Source organism: Melospiza georgiana, chromosome 20, assembly GCF_028018845.1.
Source record: "Melospiza georgiana isolate bMelGeo1 chromosome 20, bMelGeo1.pri, whole genome shotgun sequence".
NCBI classification, from domain to species: Eukaryota; Metazoa; Chordata; class Aves; order Passeriformes; family Passerellidae; genus Melospiza; species Melospiza georgiana.
The window spans coordinates 3949081-3971611 of NC_080449.1; the positions used below are offsets into that span (position 1 = coordinate 3949081).

The 22531-nt window shown below is 49.4% G+C and overlaps 1 protein-coding gene across 8 annotated transcripts in view; it reads left to right on the top strand.

The window, feature by feature from the left end:
- Positions 1 to 22394, top strand: part of CACNA1B (calcium voltage-gated channel subunit alpha1 B) — a 324524-nt gene extending 302130 nt beyond the window's left edge. For 4 of the 8 annotated variants that reach the window (XM_058038142.1, XM_058038144.1, XM_058038146.1 and 1 more), the window contains 8 exons: positions 267 to 374; positions 2226 to 2335; positions 3490 to 3617; positions 4936 to 5062; positions 6350 to 6460; positions 11642 to 11849; positions 12664 to 12875; positions 14596 to 22394. In XM_058038142.1, coding sequence (XP_057894125.1) covers positions 267 to 374; positions 2226 to 2335; positions 3490 to 3617; positions 4936 to 5062; positions 6350 to 6460; positions 11642 to 11849; positions 12664 to 12875; positions 14596 to 15123 — 1532 coding nt within the window. In that variant the 3' untranslated portion in view covers positions 15124 to 22394. The remainder of the gene's footprint in view (positions 1 to 266; positions 375 to 2225; positions 2336 to 3489; positions 3618 to 4935; positions 5063 to 6349; positions 6461 to 11641; positions 11850 to 12663; positions 12876 to 14595) is intronic. The other 4 variants (XR_009115431.1, XR_009115432.1, XM_058038143.1 and 1 more) reach the window with 4 other exon arrangements.
- The last annotated feature ends 137 nt before the right edge of the window (positions 22395 to 22531 follow it).

Genomic DNA, 22531 nt, shown 5'->3' on the forward strand with positions numbered 1-22531 from the left:
TCTAGCACAACACATATAATATTCATTTTAATATTTGTGAAAAGCCAATAATAAAATACACATTTTTCACACTCAGGGTGCCCAGGCTGAGGCAAGGCTGGTCCTGCTGGGTTCCTACACTTCTGTCATGGAGAATTCACAGATTCCCTGGGCAGGGAAGGGCTGTGCTGGCTCACCCTTCTCAAGGAAAGGGAAAGGGGGATGCAAACAGTGGGATGTGCTCCAGGGCAGGGCTTCACTCCTCTCCTCTTCCTCCCTGGCTGCAGGAGGTGTGAAGCAGCACCAGTGTGATGCTGAGCTGAGGAAGGAGATCTCGCTGGTCTGGCCCAACCTGTCCCAGAAGACTCTGGATTTGCTGGTGCCTCCTCACAAACGTAAGTGCTTCAAGCACTGGGTCCATCCCAGACACCCAGGAACCCCAGATTGGGTTTCTCCCTCCTCATTTGCTCTGTCCAACCCCAGGTTAGGTTCTTCTGTCCTTGCCTGCTCTATCCAACCCCAGATAAGGTTTTTCCCTCCTCATCTGCTCTATCCAGTCCCGGATTAGATTTCTCCCTCCTTGCCTGCTCTATCCAACCCCAGATCAGGTTTTTCCCTCCTCGTCTGCTCTATCAAATCCCAGAACAGATTTTTCCCTCCTCATTTATTCTATCCAACCACAGATTAGGTTTTTCCCTCCTCATTTGCTCTGTCAAACCCCAGATTAGATTATCCCTCTTCATCTGCTCTATCCAATCCCAGATTAGGTTTTTCTCTCTTCATCTGCTCTATCCAACCCCAGATTAGGTTTCTCCCTCCTTGCCTGCTCTATCCAACCCCAAATCAGGGTTTTCTCTCCCCATCTCCTCTATCCAACCCCAGATTAAGTTTCTTCCTCCTTGTTTGCTCTGTCCAACCACAGAACAGGTTCTTCCCTCCTTGCCTGCTCTATCCATCCCCAGATTAGGTTCTTCCCTCCTTGCCTGCTCTGTCCCAAGCCCTGTCTGGGTCACCTGGAGGATGCAGCAGGGACCCCAAGGGCAGCTGGGCTCCTTGGCAGCCGCTGTGCTGCCCTGGCTCTGTCACACAGGGACTGGGGGAGCTGAGCTCCCCTCCAGGCAGGGACTTCATTGTGCTGCAGATCTCCTGTGCACCGAAAACCCCAAATCCCAAACAGCACCCAGAAGAGAGCAATGCCCTGTGTGGCCTCTCCCAGAGCACCTCCTCAGCTCTGGCAGTCTCCAGGCTGTGCCTTGCAAGGTGGGAGAGCAATTTCTGCCATTTGAGCTCCAGAAAAATGGGGAGAAGAAAAGCTAAAGCTTGCTGACAGCTTAGGGAATCAGATGTGAGGTGTTTGGGGGTTAAAGGCATTTGTGTTACTTGGTGATGTCCTGGGCAAAAAGTGCTGAGAAAATGGGGAGTTTGCTATTCTCTTGATTAGCTCTGGGTTCCTGATTAATGAGAAGCAGTATAGAATAATAAAGGCATTGTTAATTAAGAAAAATGAGGGAGCTGAGGAGGTGCAGATCAGTGGGTGGTGACTGCTGAAGTCTTTCCCTCCCCTCCTCTCTTGATTCCTGTATCTCTGCTGCTCCAGTTTTTTCCATGGTGAGTGCAGCAGTGCTGGGCAGGGAAGGGCTGTCCCATGGCTCTGAGGGTGAAAAAACATCTGAAAAAGGAAATATTCCTTAAAAGTATATTAGCCCATTATACCCCACTCACTGTACTTCAGAGAAGCAGGGGTAAGGCTGGGGTGGGTCTGGGATGAATTTAGGATGAATTTAGGAATTCTCTCAGCAATGCTGACAATGCCACTGAGTTTTCCTGCCTGGTTTTGCCTACACAATCCCTGTGTTTGCCACAGAGAGCTCCGAACCAAGGCAAAGCAGCAACAGGCAAAGACCTGAAGAATCTGTTGTAACCTTTTCTTTTTTTTTTCCTTTCCCCTACTCTTCTGTGTCTGTTTTGCCTCATTATTCTCATAAAATATAATTTTATTTTATTAATAAAATAAAAAATTCTTAATAATTATTTATCTTATTAATAAAATAATTTCTTATTGATAATTATTATTTATTTTATTAATAAATTATTTTTTCCTAAAAATTTTCATGTTGCTTCCTCCCTCTCCCTGTTTTTCACCATTTTCTGTGGTTTGTTTTTTTTTTTTTTTTTTTTTTTTTCCTATTCCTGTCTTCTCTTCATCCTTGGAATGGCTCTGCTGTGTTTTGCCCGTGCTCTGGCAGCTGATGAAATGACTGTGGGGAAGGTCTACGCAGCCCTGATGATATTTGACTTCTACAAGCAGAATAAGAACAGCAGGGAGCAAGTCCAGCCCCCCGGGGGCCTGTGCCAGGTACAAAAGGGGTTTTTCCATCCTCCCTCTTAGGCAGCTTTAACAACAATCACCAGCAGGATTCACCCAGAAGGCCTGGCTGCTCTTCCAGGCAGGGTTTCAAAATGCTGGCTCAAAAATGGAAATTCTCTCCAAAAAAATACTTCAAAAAATTGTTGCAGTTGCCTTTTCCAGTAAAGAAAGATCTTTTCAAAAAAAAAAAAAAGACAACTGATCTTTGAAAGTCTAAAATGTGTTTAAAAGTGGCCTAGGGTACACCAAATATTTCCTTGGTAGACCAAAGAACTATTGAAAGCTGCTGGTAGTTTGGCTATAGAAGGTTTAAGTTATTTTTGAAAATAGGAATTATTCCAAGTCATTTTGGCTCTAATTTTTACAAATTCTAGAAAATATTTTCACACAACTGGCATTGAAAGCCCTGTCACTTCCAGTAGGACAAACAGCTGTTGTTTTTAGGATGAGCATGCAGCTGATCTCCAGCACAGGGTGGAGATCTGTCCCACACCTGGATGGCTCCACCAGATCCATCCAGAGCCACTGGAATTGCACTGCCCCTCTGGCTACATCCTTGGGGAAACTCACTGCTGTGCTCTGGTGATGGGGAGAGCATTCAGAGGGAAAGGGGATTGAAAAAGAACTGGGGAGAAGATTTGGAGGGAAAGGTGATTGCAGCAGGGCTTGGGAGAAGATTTGGAGGGAAAGGTGATTGCAGCAGGGCTTGGGAGAAATTTGGAGGGAAAGAGGATTGCAGAAGGACTGGGGAGAACATTTGGAGGGAAAGGTATTTGCAGCAGGGCTGGGGAGAGCATTCAGGAGGAAAAGGGATTGCAGCAGGACTGGGGGAGAGCATTTTGGGGGAAAGGGATTGCAGCAGGAGTTGGGAGAGCATTCAGAGGGAAGAGGGATTGCAGCAGGGCTTGGGAGAACATTCAGGAGGAAAGGGGAATTGCAGCAGGATTTGGGAGAGCATTCAGAGGGAAGAGGGATTGCAGCAGGGCTTGACTTGTATCAGGTGTCCCTCAGAGCCTCTCCCTGCTGTGCCCAGGCCAGCGTGGCCTTTCTGCTGTCCCAGGGTGGCAAAGTGGACTTTTCACAGAGTAAGAAAAGCCCTGCAGCCCATCCCAGCTCTGACACCTCTCCCTTGTGCTTGGCAGCCCGGGCCAGTGTCCCTGTTCCACCCCTTGAAGGCCACCCTGGAGCAGACGCAGCCCGTGGCCTTCAGCAACGCCAAGGCCTTCCTGCGCCAGAAGAGCTCGGCCTCCCTCAACAACGGGGGAGCCCTGTGAGTACCCCTGAGCCCTCCAGAGCCACCCTTGGGGTCACCCCTGGGCCACCACACCTCAGGATCACCCCTGACCTCCCTCCAGAGCCACCACACCTCGGGGTCACCCCTGAGCCCCTCCAGAGCCACCCTTGGGGTCACCCCTGAGCCACCACACCTCAGGATCACCCGTGACCTCCCTCCAGAGCCCCCCTTGGGGTCACCCCTGACCTCCCTCCAGAGCCACCCTTGGGGTCACCCCTGAGTCCCTCCAGAGCCACCACACCTCGGGGTCACCCCTGACCTCCCTCCAGAGCCCCCCTTGGGGTCACCCCTGAGTCCCTCCAGAGCCACCCTTGGGGTCACCCCTGAGCCACCAAACCTCGGGGTCACCCCTGAGCCCCTCCAGTGCCACCAAAGCTTGGGGTCACCCCTGAGCCCCTCCAGAGCCACCACACCTCAGGGTCACCCCATCCACCACTGCTGCTCTGGTGACACCAAAGCCAGCAGCCCCTTCACACCATGGCTGGGACAATTCATGTGGTGGCTCTGCTCCTGCTGTGGTTATCCCAGTGCTGGTGGTGTTGGGATCTTGGTGTTTTCTTCATGAATCCTCGCTGGGAGTTGCCCAGGGTGAGTTTGCTCACAGGAATTTGGGACTGTTGCAAAAGAACCAAGCAAACCCCGGAAATGAGGTTTTGGGAGGCCAAAGATTCCTTGGGAATAAATTCAGCCCTCAAGCCTGTTGCACTGGGCAACAGCAAGAGCTTGCCATGCTCAATTTATCTTGTTGGGAAAATGATCCCTTCATGGAGAGCTTTCCAAACACTGGTGACAGTGATCCATAATCAATTCTCCATTTCCTGCTCTGCAGGTGATTTTCCTCTGAATCATGAACATTGTGTATTTTTAGCGACAGACAGCTGAGGTTTAAACATCCCAAATAATCCTGATGGGGAAACAAACACCAGACTTGACAGCTGAAGGGACTTCAGCATGGTTGAGGTGTTTGGCCAGTGTCCAGCTGGTCCTGCACACAAAATCAGCCTGAACTCCCAAATTCTTCATTGTCTGGAAGGATTTAAGTGGCAGAAGTTGTTTTCCTTAATTATTGAAAAAAAAAATCATAGTTGGTTTGATTTCTTTGTTCTCATGGGATCTTCAGGCTCTACAGGAGAAAAACCCAGAGCACCTTAAAGCTTCACCAACCACTGTGCCCATCCTGCAACTGATTTGCACACGTGAAACCCCAAAGGGTGCTCAAGTTTGATTTGCCAAATTTAGCAAAATCTCTTTGCAAAAGGATGAATCTTTTCCCCTTTTTTTTTTCTTTGGACAGGCCACCCCCAGAGGGAGGGATCAAAGAGTCCAGTTCTTGGGGGACCCAGCGCACCCAGGACGTGTTCTATGAAACCAGGAGCCCAGCTTTTGAGCGAGGCCACTCCGAGGAGATCCCCATCGAGAGGGTGAGCAAATGGGGCAAGGGGGAGGAGCAGGTTTTAGAGCTGTGGGAGAACTCGAGAAAATTAGGAAAATGTTTAAAAAATCAGGTGAAGACGGGGTGAGATGCAGGAGATTTTAAAGGTGTGGTAGAACTCCAGAAATTTAAGAAAATGTTTAGAATGTAAGAACTCCAGAATTTAAGAAAATGATTATGTGAAGATGGGATGAGATGCAGGACATTTTAGAGGTGTGGTAGAATTTAAGAAATTTTAGCAAATGTTTAGAAAAAGCAGGTGAAGACAGGGTGAGGTGCAGGAGATTTTAGAGCCATGGTGGATTTTCAGAAATTTTAGAAAGTGTTTAGAATATCCAGGTGAAGGCAGGGGGACCTGCATTTGGTAGAGCTGTCCCTTGAGGCAAGCACTGTTCTGTCTCTTGTTTGCTTGAGCATTGTGGAGAAAGCCCAAACCTGGCAGCTCCCACAGCCAATCTGGACATGCTTTTCCTGGGATTCTGTCTTGCTGCCATGGGTTACCTCAGGCTCTCTCTTCCCATTTCCCAATCCCATTGTGCCAAATCAGGTGAGGGGTTTGAATGGTCAGAATGACCTGAGGGGTTTCAAGGTCACAGCTGGGGCTCCTGGCTGGTGGAAGAGCTCATCCCACTGCTTGTGGGGTGTCCTGGCTGAGGACAGAGTAACCTGGGCACCCCACTGTGGGAATAAATCACATGGGACTCAATTTTCTTCATGGTGGAAAAAAAACCCTTATTTATTCACAGAACTCCTTTTTATTCAGTTCTACAGATCTCAGTGTCATTTCCATTGGTCAGGAGCTTTCTTACCAATTACTTATTGGTCAGTAACAAGTTGTTATTCTGTATGGATTGGTCACTCAAACCGTTGGTGTGCACGTGCAGGAAAAGTTCTTTGTGAGAGATAGTTTTCATTTTTCTATCTAACAGTATAAAAACTGTTATAGAACAGTATAAAAATGTTATAAAACTGTATAAAAACAGTTTTAACCCAGGAACAGATTGTTATGCTAATGAATTGCTGACGCCAGGATTGCTTTCACATGGGAACTTGCACAGTGCTGGCTTGACTTAGATGAAGTGACAGACCAGCCAGAGCAGGCCTGATTTTAGGAGGCTTTTCTTTATCATTTTTCTACTTCAACACTCCACAGCTCTTCAGTTGTTCTCTTTGCCACACCAGCATCTCTTCCCAGTCCAATCAAACTTCAGGAAGCTGATGGTGGCTTCAAAGCTGACATGTTCTTGCTACTGAAACCATTCCATGTTTTGTTCAGGTGGTAGAAATGAAGGAGATCAGCCCCACAGTTGCCAACGGAGAGCCCCAGCCAGGCCTGGAGAGCCAGGGCCGTGCAGCCTCCATGCCACGCCTGGCTGCTGAAACCCAGGTGAGAGAGAGGTGGGGATGTGATGGTGGGAGACTGAGAGCAGGCCAAGGTCTCAGCATCTTCTCTCTGCTTGTCATGGGCTGGAGCTGGCTTGGGAATATTGGTGCTAAAAGATGTGGAGACCGGAATCCAGGCCTTGTTCTGGGATAGCAGTGGGGTTGTCTGCAGGGTGTGGCAGGGATTCCCTGCAGGGTGTGACTGGGGGATTCCCTGCAGGGCGTGGCCAGGATTCCCTGCAGGGTGTGGCCAGGGATTCCCTGCAGGGTGTGGCCAGGGATTCTCTGCAGGGTGTGGGCAGGGATTCCCTGCAGGGTGTGGGCAGGGATTCCCTGCAGGGTGTGGCTGGGGGATTCCCTGCAGGGTGTAGCCGGGATTCCCTGCGGGGTGTGGGCAGGGATTCCCTGCGGGGTGTGGGCAGGGATTCCCTGCAGGGTGTGGCCAGGATTCCCTGCAGGGTGTGGCAGGCATTCCCTGCAGGGTGTGGCAGGCATTCCCTGCAGGGTGTGGGCAGGGATTCCCTGTGGGGTGTGTGGCAGGCATTCCCTGCAGGGTGTGGGCAGGGATTCCCTGCAGGGTGTGGCTGGGGGATTCCCTGCGGGGTGTGGGCAGGGATTCCCTGCAGGGTGTGGCCAGGGATTCCCTGCAGGGTGTGGCCAGGATTCCCTGCGGGGTGTGGGCAGGGATTCCCTGCAGGGTGTGGCTGGGGGATTTCCTGCAGGGTGTGGCAGGGATTCCCTGCAGTGATTCTCTGCAGGGTGTGGCAGATGTCCTGTGCAGTCACAGCACTGTCCCCAGTTTTACTCCTCCCTGCTAGCAGCACAAAGCAGCCCAGGATGGTCCCTCTGGCTGGGCCACCCAACAGTGTCAGTGTCACTATTTGGGGACAAGGCCATTCAGGCTGTGTTCCCATTAGCTGTGTGTTGTTTTTCCAGCCAGCCAAGCCATGTTCCTGCACCCTATCCTTCCAGAAAGCTGCAATGTGCTGTGACACACACAGGTGGACGCAGCAGGCACAGGGACTACCAGGGAGCTGCACTGGAACACTGAGTGTGCTCCCTGTATTTTCCTGTACTGTGACCTTGGCCACTAATCTGGTGTTGAGGATTTCCCTTGTTGATTTATTTAACTTATTTTTCAAAGAAATCTCCTCACTGGAGTTGACTTTCACATCAGCTTGTGGGCACTGCTTAGTGTGTAGGATGTCACAGATCATTTCTGGCCATTTCACACATTTGCTGCTGTTTGTCCCCAGTGCTGCCCAGCCACCATCCTGTCTCCTGTGTCACAGCATCTCACCACTCGTGTCCTGCCTCATTCCCAGGGCCTGATTCACACAGCCAGGAGGGAGCAGCCTGGCCTTGTATCGCCAGCTGGGGTCTGTACAAATCACAAACAGGACAGGGCTGCTGGGAACGTGCCTTGAGCTGTTTTATTTTCCAGCATCAGTCTCATTACATGGTTATGACAATGGGAAGATGCCACCAGCTCACATCCCAGGCAGCAGAAAAAGAACTCAATGTTACAACTTCCTTTAAAAGTTTTTTGACCAATCATACAAAGCAAAAGCACATTGACAGTAGTTCTATCCAACCACTATAAGCACACATACCTTTGGTTAAAACAATGCCTGCTTATTTCAAATACAGTACCTGCTTGTGAGCCTTAAAACACAATGCACAGAGTTCCATTATCAAGCTTCAAACTTCCTAATATCTTGCTAGATAAACTTTTCTTTAGCTTAGGGAGTTATTCTAGACAAGCGTTAACACACAGACCATTGTTCTATTTGTTCTTGCTTTTCTTCTTTTTAAATAATTTTTCTGCTGACCAATCTCATGGCTACTGCTTAGCTCTAATCACAATTCTGCTGCCTCTGGGGCTGCCTTTTGCAGCTTTCCCAAAACCATCTCATTTTGTGGATTCCCACACCTTGGGCTGTTTCTGTGGCTCTCCCTGAGGAGCAGAATGTGAAGGATTTGCTGCACCACAAAGTGAAACCCTGTGTTGTGCACACACAGCAATAGCTCCAACAGATGGAATTGTGCCAAACTGCTGGAGGTGCCCCTTGCCAGGCAGAGGATTTCCAGCCTGGCTCCTGACCTTTGTGTGAGCCATGTGATTCTCAGAATTATCACTCCTCACTGTGCTTAATAAAAGCAACAGCTCACAAAGCAAAGCTTTTTCTCCTTCCCAGAAATTGTCCTTTTTCCTAGACCGCAGGTAGCCTCCTCTTTCCTTGGCAGTGCAGCTGGCAGAGCCTTCCCTTGGGAAGCTCCTCTCCATGGCAGTCAGATATTGCAGGAGTGTCCCTGACAGAAGCATGGCTTGTGTCCCCGGGGTGTCACTGCCCCTCGTGCTACACCTGGGTGTGAATCAGGCCCGGAATCTCAGGTCTAACCTCATTTATAATACAATGTTCAGTGGTTGTAGCTTGGGTGAATAACTGATGTCCTTTCTGTGTGTGTCTCCCCCTCCACACCCCCCACCCTCCCTCTCATGTGCTGCTCTGCCCCTCCCCAAACTTTTGAGTTCTTTCTAACTCTTATTTGCAACGCTTTCTGTTCCTGGATGCCTCCCTTTCTGTTTGTCTCTCTCTTTTATGTTCCACTTATTTAACAAAACCCCTCCTCCTGTGTTTGCACCCTCCCTCTTTGCTGTCCTGCCCTCATCACCTCCCTCCCTGGTCGTCATGGTGTCTGCTGCACATCTGATGTCTGACACTGGCTGTACTGTGGGGCTACTTCCAATAATGTCCCTCACCTTGTCCGAATTGTTTGCAGAGGAGCAAAGCACGGTCACCTGGGAGTTACCTGGCAGTATGTAGTTTGCACTAAATTGTATCCTATTAAATTCACCTTTAGAGTTAATTAACCTTCCTTTAACCCTTGACTTTTCTCCCCTCTCATCTGGAGTCGCTCCGGCACAGACGCTCTTTCTTTTCCCACTTTTCTCTCTGTCCTGGTCGCATGCTTCGCTCTGCTAGCAGGGCTTGGCTGGGTGGGTTGCTTTTTTTGTTTTTTGATTTGTTTATTTTCATGCCTCGTTGCTCTGCTCTGGAATTTAGGCAGTGAAAACACTCAGATTGGTAATGAAGAAGCAATTAGGAGCTCTCTGCAGGGGTGCATGCTGTCTCCTGAGGCTTTTTTTGAGGCCTGTGCCTCCCATAACAAGAGCCTTGCCAGAATTTATGGAAAAAGGATTGATTGCTTTGCCACTGATTTGTGTCAGTGGGATTTCTGTCCCTGGAATAAGTGTGGATGCAGGACCAAAGCCCAAAAAGAAATGTTCATTTCTTGTCAATCTATGCAGGGTTTTTCTGTTGTTGGTGGGGATTTTTTTTTTTGATTTTTGATGGGGTTTTTTTGTTTGCGTTTTTGGTTTGGTTTTTTCTTTTTGTTTTTTTCTTTTTGGTTTTTTTTTTTGTTTTGTTTTGTTTTTTGTTTGTTTGTTTTGGTTTGTTTTGGTTTTGGTTGGTTGGTTGGTTTTTTTCTGTTGCTTTCTTTCTGGCAGCCCTGTATGGATTTTGAAAATCTGGATGTGTTTCTTAGTGGGAAATACTTTCACTTCCCACATTTTTGCCCATCAGACTGTCTAGTTTACAGCCCTCCTTCCTTCCTCCAGATGCAGGCTCAGCACTAAACAAGGACAGATAGGAAGCTCCTGAGTATAATTTCTTGTCCACACAGATGAGGGCCACAAGAGGTGACATTAACATGGTCCTGCTGATGGAATTGGTGCTTCCAGAGCCACACCAAAAGCTCTGCTGGGCTCCCTCATCCCAGCCTTGTGCCTCTGATAAACCTTCCAGCACCAGGATCCCAACTGCCCTTCAGTGGGAAGCACCAAAATGTGGGTGACTGGCCAGTGGTGCCTTTACACCCCGGAAAATCCGCCCTCAAATGGAGGGAGAGTGGTTTTTCCACTTAAAATAACGAGCAGAACTATGAAACCATTGGCTTTGCCTTGGGTAAATATCACAAGGGAAGCAGAGATCTGGATTTCAGGATAAGCAAACAAAAGAGAGCAGACAGGAAAAATAATACAGAGGTCTTAGGAAAGGTTACAGTGAGCAGAGTAAATGTTCCCTGAGAGCTGGTGTTGGAGGGAGTTATTGGATTGGGAATTCGAACAAGTGTAAGGCTGAGGGACTGGGGAACATCCTGAATTCCACTGTCAAGCTGGAACACTGTGCTCTGAGATCTCTCCTCTGGCACACGGCTGGGGTGCAGTGACAGACTCAGGGAAGCATCCAGAGGATGGATGAGCTGTTGTCTCCACACAGAGCCAGCCAGAGGCCAGCAGAGAAGGAAATGTGGGAATTGTCCCTGTTTTCTGAGCTTTATCCCTGGGTAGAGGCTGTGAGAGGAGCTGTCCTGCAGGACACTTGTCTGGGGCTCTGCAGAACCTTTGTCAGGTTTTGTACCTAAAGGGAAGGGAACAGGGTCTGGAGCTGCCCCTGGCACAGGGAGGGTGTCCAGCAGTGCTGTTACAGCTCTCAGTGCCCAGATGTTTGGACACAAATGTTTTAAAAACAGCAATAGCAAACCCAGGTATTCCTTTCTGGAGATGTCCTGGTGGGATTGCAGGATGTACACACTATCCTTGCCCCAGGCAAAGGGCTTCAGGGAGTGATGATGGGACAAGAGAAGTTTAAATGTTTAAATGATGATGGGACAAGAGAAGTTTAAATGTTGTGTTCAGTGCAGGGAAGTAGAAGGAGTTTCCTGGTGGCTTGGCCTGTACCTCCCCTGATTCCTGATTTTTCTCCCCCTCTGTGTGGTGCTCAGCAATGCTACCTGCTTTCCTCTCTGGAGCTGCTTTGGGATGCAGGCCCTGGAGCAGCTGTGGGTGCCCCTGGTGTTGAAAAATTCCCCTTGTGAGGTGCTTGGCTGCTGCTCTGCCCCGTGTCCCTGCTGAGCTCCCCGCTGGGTGTGCTGTGCAGTGCTGCCTGTGTGCGCTCCCCATGGATTGGCACTGGGAGATCCTATTCCCTCCCCAAATTTCACACTCAGTCCACATCCCACAAACCCTCCTTCCCACTCCAGTTTGTCTCCAGTTAACCATTTCTCTCCTTGCCCCTTTCTCTGGCTGTTTAACCCCCTCCATGCTGGGAAGCAGGCAGCCGAGCGGGGCGCGGCTCCTTCCCTCACCGCGCTCCATGTCGCTCCGTGTTCCCCGCAGCCCATCCCGGACACCAGCCCCATGAAGCGCTCGGTCTCCACGCTGGCCCCGCAGCGTCCTCACGCCATGCACCTCTACGAGTACTCCCTGGAGCGCATGCCACCAGAGCAGGGCCACCACCACCACCACCACCGCTGCCACCGGCGCAAGGAGAAGAAGCAGAAGTCCTTGGATAGGGCCGCCCATCACATGGCTGATGGACAAGCTGGTGAGTGATTTGCTGTCACCCTGATTTTCAAAGATTTTTCTGAGCCTTCTGATGTTTGCATTCTTGTAGAAAACTGTCTTGGTTTGGAAAGACAAGTGTCTGCTAAGGAAGGCAGGAGCCTCCCCTGAAATGGGAAATATAATCCCACCCCACCCCTCCCAATTGCTATAAATTTTAAATTAAGGGGCTCTCAGGCAAAAATACAGGAGCAGAAAATAACAGTTCTTTAATAGGGAAGAAAAAAATAAAAGGATAAAATAAACAATGCAGTGCACTGAACAACACTGACAGAGTCAGAACCCAGCCTGACACCCTGTGGGTCAGGGTGTTGGTGGCAGTGCCATTGGAAATGTGGCTGCAGCCCTCCTGCAGTGTCAGGGGTGGTTCTGTTGGAGCAAGGGGAATCTGTAGAGAAGGATGTATTCTTCCTCTGAAGATCCAGTGGAAGAAGAGGCAGCTGCTGTTCCTCTTTTCAATGCAAATATGACAAATGAACCCTTGGTAAGACTCCTACTCCCCATCTTCAATTGGTTTCAGAACAGAGAACGCCACAATTGTCTTATGTTCCTAAATGCTATTTATCAGTTTCTATATTCTTCATTATAAACCCAGCTAGTCAAACATTGTGTTCACAAGCAATCAATTATTAAGTTAACTACTAACTCTTAACTCCATCAAGGCCTACCCATTTATTTTAATTAACTCCAATAAAGCTTATCTCTAACTAAAATCTTAGCACCTCTAAAATCTCTAAATTCTTTCAAGTTTATGTCTCAACACACTGGTGACCCCCTACCCAACGTTCTCCTTTCAGTAGCCCAGTCTGGAGAGTCTTCTTCCAAGGACAAGAAGCAGGAGCGTGGTCGCTCCCAGGAGAGGAAGCAGCACTCCTCCTCCTCCTCCGAAAAGCAGCGCTTCTACTCCTGCGACCGCTACGGCAGCCGGGACCGTGCCCAGCCCAAATCTGCTGACCAGAGCAGGCCCACCTCGCCCAACGGGGGCCCAGAGCACGGCCCACACAGACAGGTGAGGAGAGGCAGCGTGGGGAAACAGCCCTGAGCTCTGCCAGGGGGTTGTGCACCTTTGCCATGTTTTGTTTAAATTAGAGGAGGTGGAACGGGCAAGGAAGGTCAGGCAGTTGCAGATAAAGCTATTGGGGTCCTGCTTGGAGCTTCACACCAAGGCTGGAAAAACCCTCCAAGTCCAAGCTGTGCCCAATCCCCACCTTGTCACCAGCCCACAGTGCCATGTCCAGGCCTTCCTTGGACATCTCTGGGGATGGGAACTCCAAACCTCCCTAGGCAGCCCATTATTATGCCTGTCCACCCTTTCCAGGAAGAAATTCCTGCTGATGTCCAGCCTGAACCTCCCCTGGCACAACTTGAGGCTGTTTGTTTCCTCTTACATGGGAGCAGAGCCTGACCCCCACCCGGCTCCATGCTTCTGTCAGGGAGTTAGAGAAACCAAAAGGTTCCTCCCTGAGCTTCCTCTTCTCCAGGCTAAAATTTAGTTTTCCTTTTGTAATTGTGAGGTGCTCAGGCCCTTGGGAGAAGCTGGACAGCTTCCTCATGATGCTGGAATGTTCCTGGTCACTGGGAGAGCCAGGCAGGGCAGAGCAAGCAGTGACTGACAGCCTGACGAGTTGATAGGAAGGAAAAGGCGCTCTTTAAAACTTAAAGGTCTGGTCTCAAAATGTTAGGTTGGGAAAGGCTGGGGGATTGTTCAATGCACTCATGTCCTGCCTTGGGAGAATGTAAACAGAAATGGGAAGACAGGCCCTTTCCTCTCACTCATGGCATTTGTGTAAATTACTGCAGCTTAGTTCACTCTCACAAGACATTATTAGTAACCCAGGAAGCTGCCAGACCCTTCTACCACTCCAAAATCAAATGTATAATATTAAAGAGAAGAATGTGAATGCATTTCTGTTAAAGGGACTTGTTAAAGCCTGTCCAAAAAGCTTTTGGTTGTTATTTTTTCAGAAATTGGCTATTTAATCCAAAGGCATTTCATTCCCAACTTGCAAAAAACAGTCACCCAGACCCTCCTTCCATGCAGAATCCGTAAGAATAATAACATAATAATAATAATAATAATAATAATAATAATAATAATAATAATAATAATAATAATAATAATAATAGTAACCCATAATCCAGTTTTGGCAACAGAAATAGATTAATGGAGTCCTAAAATGGTTTGATTTGGAGGGGGCCTTAAAGCTCATCTCTTTCCAACCCCCTCCTGTGGGCAGGGTCATCTCCCACAAACCCAACACGCACAATTGTAGGGTGAAGTTCTGCACAAACCCACCCCAAAGCAAAACTGTAAAAAAACCAACAATAATTCATAAAAATCCCCAATAACTCAGGTTTTTGAGCTGCTCCCAGGCCAGGTAAGGCGCATGTCGAGCCCTGTATGCTGTGGGTGCCTCCCCTGGGCAGTGTCCCCTCTGTTGGAGCCGTGTGCCAGTTTGCGTCCTACCGATGCTCTGCCCCTCTCTGTTCCTACTGCTCCCAGACTTGAACTCTCCAGCTCTTCACATCTCGTGTTGAATTATCTCTCGAGAACCTCCCGCCCCGACTGTGCTTGTCTAAACTCTCTCTTTTTTTGCTTTTCTTTCCTCTTGTGACTCGTCTCCGCCTTCTGTTGCTTCTCCTTCTGTTTGATACCTGCCTGCCTTTGTGTTTGTCCGGTGTTTCCCTTTTTTTATTTTTTGATTTGCTCTGTTCCAATTTTGATGTAGGGCAGTGGTTCAGTTAATGGGAGCCCCTTGCTGTCGACATCTGGTGCTAGTACCCCCTGCCGGGGTCGGAGGCAGCTCCCACAGACTCCACTGACCCCACGCCCCAGCATCACTTACAAGACCGCTAACTCCTCGCCCGTGCACTTCACCACTTTCCAAACCCCCACGTTCTCCCCGGGCCGCCTGAGCCGCGGGCTGTCCGAGCACAACGCGCTGCTGCGGGGGGAGCAGCAGCCGCCCCCGCCCGCCGTGGCCCGCATCGGCTCCGACCCCTACCTGGGCCACCGCGACGATGCCGCCGACAGCCCGCAGCGCGCCGCGCCCGAGGACACGCTCACCTTCGAGGAGGCCGTGGCCACCAACTCGGGCCGCTCCTCAAGGACTTCCTACGTCTCCTCGCTGACCTCGCAGTCGCACCAAATCCGCCGCGTGCCCAACGGGTACCACTACACGCTGGGGCTCAACACGGGCCCCGGCGCCAGAGGACGCAGTTACTACCACGAAGCCGATGAGGATGACTGGTGCTAGCGGCTCGGCGGAACCCTGCGAGGTGTGCGTGTTTAATAAGGATGAGTTTTATCATCTGGAGGGCTGGGAGCTCCCGTGGGGGCCCGGGGCCAGAGGTGGCCGGCGGGGCAGCCCTGAGGACTGCTCAGCGCCTGGGGCCGGAGATGCCCCTGCAGCCTCTCTCTCCTCTGTTGTTCTTTAGTTTTTTTCCTTTTTGATTTGTTTTTGTTTTGCACTAGACAGATGGAGGAAGAAGGCTCCCTCCTTCTGGGGAAGGCAGCGAGAGGAGCACATCCCTCACTGCCCCCTCCCCACTGCCTTGTCTAGTCCCGAGACACGCACCAGGCGCCAACCCGGCCGCGGAGGCCAGGAGCCGGGAGAAGAGCGATCCTCACCTTCCACGGTGGAAAAGCAGAACTGTGGGTCCTTCTCATGATTGGCGCAGTTTTGTTGGGCTATTTCTTAATTAATTTACCATCATAATTCCCCCCTGCCAGGGCGGGAGCCGGGGGTCGCAAAGGGACTCGCGCGAACAACGCGCGCCCCCCGCATTTTGTCTCGTTGAGCGCTGAGAAGGAAGAGATGCACCCAAGAAACTGGGAGAGGAGAAACACAGCCCAGAACAAAGGACAGTCCTTTGGGACTTGATGTTCAGCCACTGCAATCCTTTAGGGCAGAGCTGGTGCCACCCCCGAGCTGACCCTGCTGTGACACCACTGCCCTGGGGGTCTCTAATGTCACTCACCACATTGGGTCCTTCACACTGACACACGGTAAAGCCACAAGAGAGCTCCTTTGTAAGGACTGTTTCCTTGCTGCTGAGACTTTTCAATCCATCCCTCTCTCCTGTTGACTGCAACACACCCTCACTGTTTTGTCTTGTTTACAATATAAGCTTGATTTAGCAAAAAACAACTTAAAAAAAAAAAAGTCCACAAAAAAAGAACAACCCGAACAAAAAGAGGAAAAAAAAAAGCGTAGGGTTGAGAAGAAGAAATGTTATTGGTTTTATATCAAGCTATTAGATAGAACTTTAACTTTTCATTGTGTGCATTTTTGTAAATTGTACAGTAAAAAAAAAACCAAAAAAAAAAAAAAGAAAAAAATTTCCTCTTTCTGTAGAGAATTAGTCCAATTGTCATTCCAGGTCCCACCGTTTCTACCGAATGCTCCAGTTGTTCACTACTAAGTGCCTAACCTTTGAAATCTTTCACAGTGACGATGCAACCTCTTGCTTCGAGGCATCAGAGCTTGGGCGAGCGTGGGGAGGGCAGAGGGTGTGGGGCCGAGCAGCCGGAGCCTGGAGGGGCCCTGGGGGCACTGTGCCCCAGGCTGGGAGCTTCCAGTGGGGAAGGCAAACGTGCTTTGGGCTTGGTTTGGGTTTGGTTGGCCTTTTATTTTATTTTATTTTATTTTTGGTTAGAATATAGAAATATAAATATATATATATATATAGATATAATTTTATGGGTGAGAGGGGAGTGATTGCAGCAAACAAAGCCGGCCTTGTCTCATTGCCCAGTGGAGGAAATGCAGGTGGGAAAGGGCAGCATCTGCAGGGGTGCTCCTGCAGGAGGAGCAGCATCTCCCACAGGCCAGCTGAGAGAGCTCTGGCCATGCATCACTGGTGTGGAGGGCAGTTGGAGTGAGTTGTTTTTATTGCCTGATAGGAGAAGGTTTAAAAAAAAAAAGTGATGATAATAATAATAATAATAATAATCCAAACCTCTAACTCTGATTCTCAGGGATGAGATTTCTGCGTTCTTGCAACGACTTTTGTGTTGGCTGGTTTCTTTCTTTTGTGCCCGTGTGGATTCCTGCACTGTGAGCCTGGGAAAAGGGCAAACACGCTGTGCTGGCGGGGAGGGAGGCTGGGGGCAAAGCCCGGCCAGGACCTCCTGCCCAGGGCTCTGCTGAGCCCTTGTCGGGCTGGTTTGGGGCACAGGGCAGCCAGAGGATGTGGAGAGGTTAAAAGGTGAAAGGAGGAAGGGTGGGAGGTGCTGAGCACATCCCTAAAAGCGCCGCTAGGATAGAGGATAGGGTTGGAGAGGTGAATTTTTTCAGAGGATCTACCAGGCCCCAGACCTGTGGAACTTCGCCAGGCGCGGCAGTCGCACGGGGTGGGTGGAAATCCCGCTGGCCCTGGCGATCTGTTCCGTCCCTGGGTTGCTTGGAGGGGATCAGATACCACCAAAATGCTCAGGAGGTCTCTCATGCTCTCAGCAAAGTCTGTCAGCCTCAGGCAGGAGCAGTCTGCTCTAGGGTGGTTCTTCACATCTCCTGTAGCTCTTCTCTTGAGGAAACTCAACCCGGTTTTGTTCCCTCCGGTGTTTTGTTTTAATTTTGTTCTGTTCAGTAGCAATCTCTGGCCGATCTCATCCCTGGATTCTGCTAAAGGATAACTCCTGTCTGTATCTCTGTCTCTGTACTCGTGTGCACTCGGAATAAAGGCAGTGTGGTAGCCAGAGGTCACGGCTGGCATTCCTGGCATTCCCAAACGGAGGGCTATGCAACCAGATGACACGTCCGGACACACACCCACCCCACCACCACTCCAAGACCTTCATCCATCTCTAGCTTTAGCTGCTGGATTTTCCTGTTTCAGGCTTCAGCGCGATTGTGACCAAATGTTTTATACATTTTCCTGAAATGAAGGCACAAACACCTTATTTGAAATTTTCCAAGGGAACGTTCCTATTTTACTCCAGGAAGTCGAGGGGAAGGGACAACACCATCTCTCTGCCCGTGCATGCAAACACTGTACCCACACTGGAAAGCAACAGAGATGTCTTTCTGTACGGAATAATTCTGTCTTTTCCCCCTTTTCCTCTCCCATTTTCCATCCTCAACCCCCCAGCCCTGCACTAACAGTTTTGGGTCACCCCAATTCATAGGCAGAACACGAAGAAGAATCTCAAGTTGTCCAAATCCTCCACCCGCCTCGTAGGGGTCGATGACAGTGACAGACAAGCCTGACCACAATTATCCATAACCCTTTCCTGACATTTTTTTACAGCCTCTCTGCTGTCTCTCCATCTTTCCAAGAATCCTCATAGTGAGTTGCCAAACTTGAATTGCACCGATCAGTTTTCTGCATCCAGAACCAGTCTCGTAGTGGCTGTACTTTGAATAAGTAATGTTTGCATGTAATATATATACATATATACATATCTATAAAAAGTATGTGCATGGAAAATGTTTATCTTCGTACTTTTTTGATACAATGTATTCATCAGTTGTTAATTTTTAATTATATTTGATATAAATTTGGGGGTTTGTTGCAAAACTTTATATTTAAAAAACAGTGTGAAAAACGATCAAAGTTCCAACCATGCAACACAAGTGGAACTTTACCCAAAAAAAAAATAAGGGAGAAAAAAATTGAGAAAAAAAAAAAGGTTCTGTGATTGCCTAGTTTGCTGCCTGAGTAATATTTATCAGCCAAACTTTGAATTCTGCAGTTGTTTCTACAATTCCATTTTGTATGAAGCAAAGTCCTTGAATTAAAATAAAAACTTAGCAAAAAAAAACCAACCTGAGCAATTCCCAGACGGTGTGTGCGGTGTGCCTGCTGAGCGGGAGGCGCTGAGGGCCGGCCCCGAGGGCTTGCCCACCTCCAGGAGTGACAGCCCGGGAGAAACTGCATTCCACACTGGCATTTTGCCAGGAATTGGCCACATCTGTGGGGTTTTTTTTGTCCATAGAGGCTTCACAGATGCTTGGTTTGAGTAGGGAGCTGTTTGGAAATTTGTGGTGTGGATCCAGCATGGAGATCGCAGTTCTTGGAGTCCAACAGGCAGCAGAACTGTAAATCTGAGGGTTAAAATCCCCCAGAAGGGATTGATTCCTGCCAGGCTTTTAACAGAGGGAAGTTTCTCCTGTAAAACGCTGGCACAGGTTGCCCAGAGGAGCTGTGGATGCCCCATCCCTGGAAGCATTCCCGGTCAGGTTGGATGTGGCTCTGCACAAGCAGAAGGTGCCCCTGCTCGTCCCAGAAGGGTTGGACTCTAAAACCTTTCAAGGGTATAACCCTAAACCCAACCCAGACTGTTTCATGTGTGGCTTCCTTTGGCTCCAATCCTGACTGAACCCTGGCCCCACTCCCTGCAGGTGTTCCTCGGGCTCCCTCAGAAGTCAGCAGCCTGAGGGGCTGGATTGGTGTCAGAGTCTGTTACAGGCCCTGCTGCAGCACCTGGAGAAAACAGAGTTAATCTTAATCATACTTGTGGAATTAATCGGAAGTTTGTACTTCCAAGGCTTGCACTGAATAGAAAAACCCAAGGGCTGTTGGGACAGAAGGAAAGAACTTCTCATTTCTCTTTATAACTGGAGAATCCCCCTCACTCCTTTCCAGGGACAGAAATCCACTGTGTTCCTCCTTCTCAGGGTCTTGTGGTGTCACACAACACCAAGGACTCCAGAAATTCTTGGATGCTGTAGAGAACTTTTTAGAGCACGAGGTCTTGACTCTTCTCTCTTTTGTTGTCTTTTCTGTGATGAGACCACCCAAGGTCCCACCTGAGATTTGGTGTGGAGTTAAAGGAAAGCGTCCTCAAGCCCCTGATCTCCAGGTCAGGCTGGAGCTTGGGAAGGAGATGTTTGGCTTCAGGTCACACAGTTCATGGTTAGCAAGGGTTGGGGCAGGAGAACCTTCCTTGGCTTGCAGCCTGGTCTGTGCTGGGTTTGGGGTTCTTGGCTGGATGACACTGAAGGGTACCATTTTTATTTTCTGAAATATCCCAAATAAACATGAAATGGAGATTTCTGAGCAGGGTCCAAGGGAAGGTTTGAAGTGGAGGATTTGGGAATCAGTGTCCACCCCAACCACTGAGGATACCCTGCAGGATTTGCTTCACCACAACCACCTGGGAAGCTGCAATCTGCTTGGGGAGCACCTCTCCCCTTCACACCTGGATCACAGAGACCTCCAAACCCACTTTACAACCCCGTATGAGTTTTTAAATCCTAAAATCCTTTTGATGACTCTCTGCCCTTTTAAAGAATTTTTTTTTCCTTTCCTTCTCCTTATTCCACTTGTGCTCTTTGGGTGCAAGGCAGCAATGAATCCATCAGCTTCTCCAGGGCCTGCCTGAGCCCTGGGCTGAGGGAGCTGGGACAGGCAGGGTCCCTGATCCCACACTCCCACACCTGAGATGCTGCAGCTGGAACCTCTGGCTTTGAGTTCAGCTGAATCCCAAAAATGGCGTTATTTTTGTTTCTCATCCCATTCCTGGTGGAAGGTTTTGCTGTCAGAGTGTTTGCCCCCCCAGGGGCACATCTTTCTAGCAGAGACAACACAGTTTCCATTCCCTTCACTCCCTGTGGATAAAACCTGGATCAGCTTTTCCTAGGCCAGCACCCCACACCCGGTTGTGCCATTAGGGGGTAGCATTTTCAGGCTTTTTCTACTTTCTAGGGAAACAGAAAAAAATAGAAAAAACACTGATTCAAAAGGCTTGAGAGTCATTCCCTGGAACATTTGTCTTGGGATGCAGAAAATTCAGGCACACCTGAGTTCAAGATGCTCAGGGAATTTGGCTTTTTTTATTCCCTGGAGCATGAAAAGCTGGGATCATCTGCTGATTCCTCATTCCAGCCACATTTCAGACAGCACCCACAGACTCCTACATCCCCTCCAAGGTGACAGATTACTCATCCCAGTGTATTCATCCCTCTTTATCAAGCCTAAGCAGATCTCCTGATATTTTCCAGGCTGTGAAAACACCGTTTTCACAAAGTGCCTGATGGTGATAACAAACCTCCACTCAACGCTGTCACTCAGCACATTCCAAAATATTTTGGAGAAGAGGCAAATTTTGCATTTTTGATTAAAAAAAAAAAGTCACTTGAGACCCTTGAAAAGGACTAAATTGCCCAGGGTCAAGTGAAGACAAGGTTAAGGTCGTTCTGTGTCTTCTTTTATGTTTGAAGTCACTGGGGTGTGCAGGATTATTTTACAACCATAGGTTTTTAATAGGATCCCAGTGAGGAGGGGTCACTGGGAATTTAGCATCTCCCTAGCAGGGAATTCCCTTGGGGAGAATTTAAAGGGCAGAGCAGTAAGAGAAATGCTGGAAGGTTTGGGGACTGAGGGCTGGCAGCAATTCATGCACTGGGGGCTCTGAGAAGGGTGTGCAGATATTTGGGAGTGAAGTTTGGGTGGGTGAGTCAGCAGGAGAACAGAAATCTGAGCAAACCAACCCTGAGAGAAGGGATGGAAATCCAAAATGGAACCCCTCCACCCAAGGAGGGAGGCAGGAACAAGCTGGTGGAGCAGAGCTGTTAATTCAAAGCAAATAACGGGAGTTTATTCATTTTAGCCTCACCTCCACTTTCTGTCGTTGCTCTGAAACAGAATATCCCAGCCCTGGCTTTGTCTGTGTCTGTTTTCATTATTTCTCGGGTTATGGCAGCCTTTTTTTCTGCCCAGCACACACAGAGGAGGAGCAGGAGGAGGTGTGGTCCTTGTCCAGCTCCTCATGCACACCCACAGGGGTGGAAACCTGAATTTTCTCTCTGAGGGCTGAGGAGGGCGTGGATGTGGTTGTGTCACTGGATACAGCAGATGAGAGGGTGGTTAAAAAGAGGATGCTGAGCTGAGAGAGGACTGTGGCACAGGAATCCTGGGAATCTGACAAGGGGATTTTCCTCCTCATGGGTTGGAGAGTGTTGGAAAGACCTGGTTCTGCAGGTGATCCACCTAAACCAGACCTGGTTCTGCAGGTGATCCACCAAAACCAGACCTGGTTCTGCAGGTGATTCACCAAAACCAGACCTGGTTCTGCAGGTGATCCACCTAAACCAGACCTGGTTCTGCAGGTGATCCACGGAAACCAGACCTGGTTCTGCAGGTGATTCACCAAAACCAGACCTGGTTCTGCTAGTGGTCCACCAAAACCAGACCTGGTTCTGCAGGTGATCCACCTAAAAAAGACCTGGGTCTGCTAGTGGTCCACCAAAACCAGACCTGATTCTGCAGGTGATCCATGGAAACCAGACCTGGTTCTGCAGGTGATCCACCAAAACCAGACCTGATTCTGCAGGTGATCCATGGAAACCAGACCCGATTCTGCAGGTGATCCACCTAAACCAGATCTGGTTCTGCAGGTGATCCACCTAAACCAGACCTGGTGGGATGTGCAAGGAGCAGAGGGCAGAGTCCCACAGGTCCCCCAGGGGTGGGGTGCCAAGGGATGGGACATGTGCTGCTGGGACAGATGCTCGCAGCCGAGGGAATCAATCAGTGAGATTCTGGAAGGAAAGGCAAACCTGTGTCACGTGTTCTTGACAAATAAAATCCTCTCCATGGCAAAGCAAAAGCTCCTGGAGTGTCTCTGACCTTCATTTCCCCAGCAAGCCGAGCCAGTGTGGCAGGGGAAGCACCTGGGAAGGGGCACAGAGAGGTGGCACAGCATTGAGCTTGGCTCAT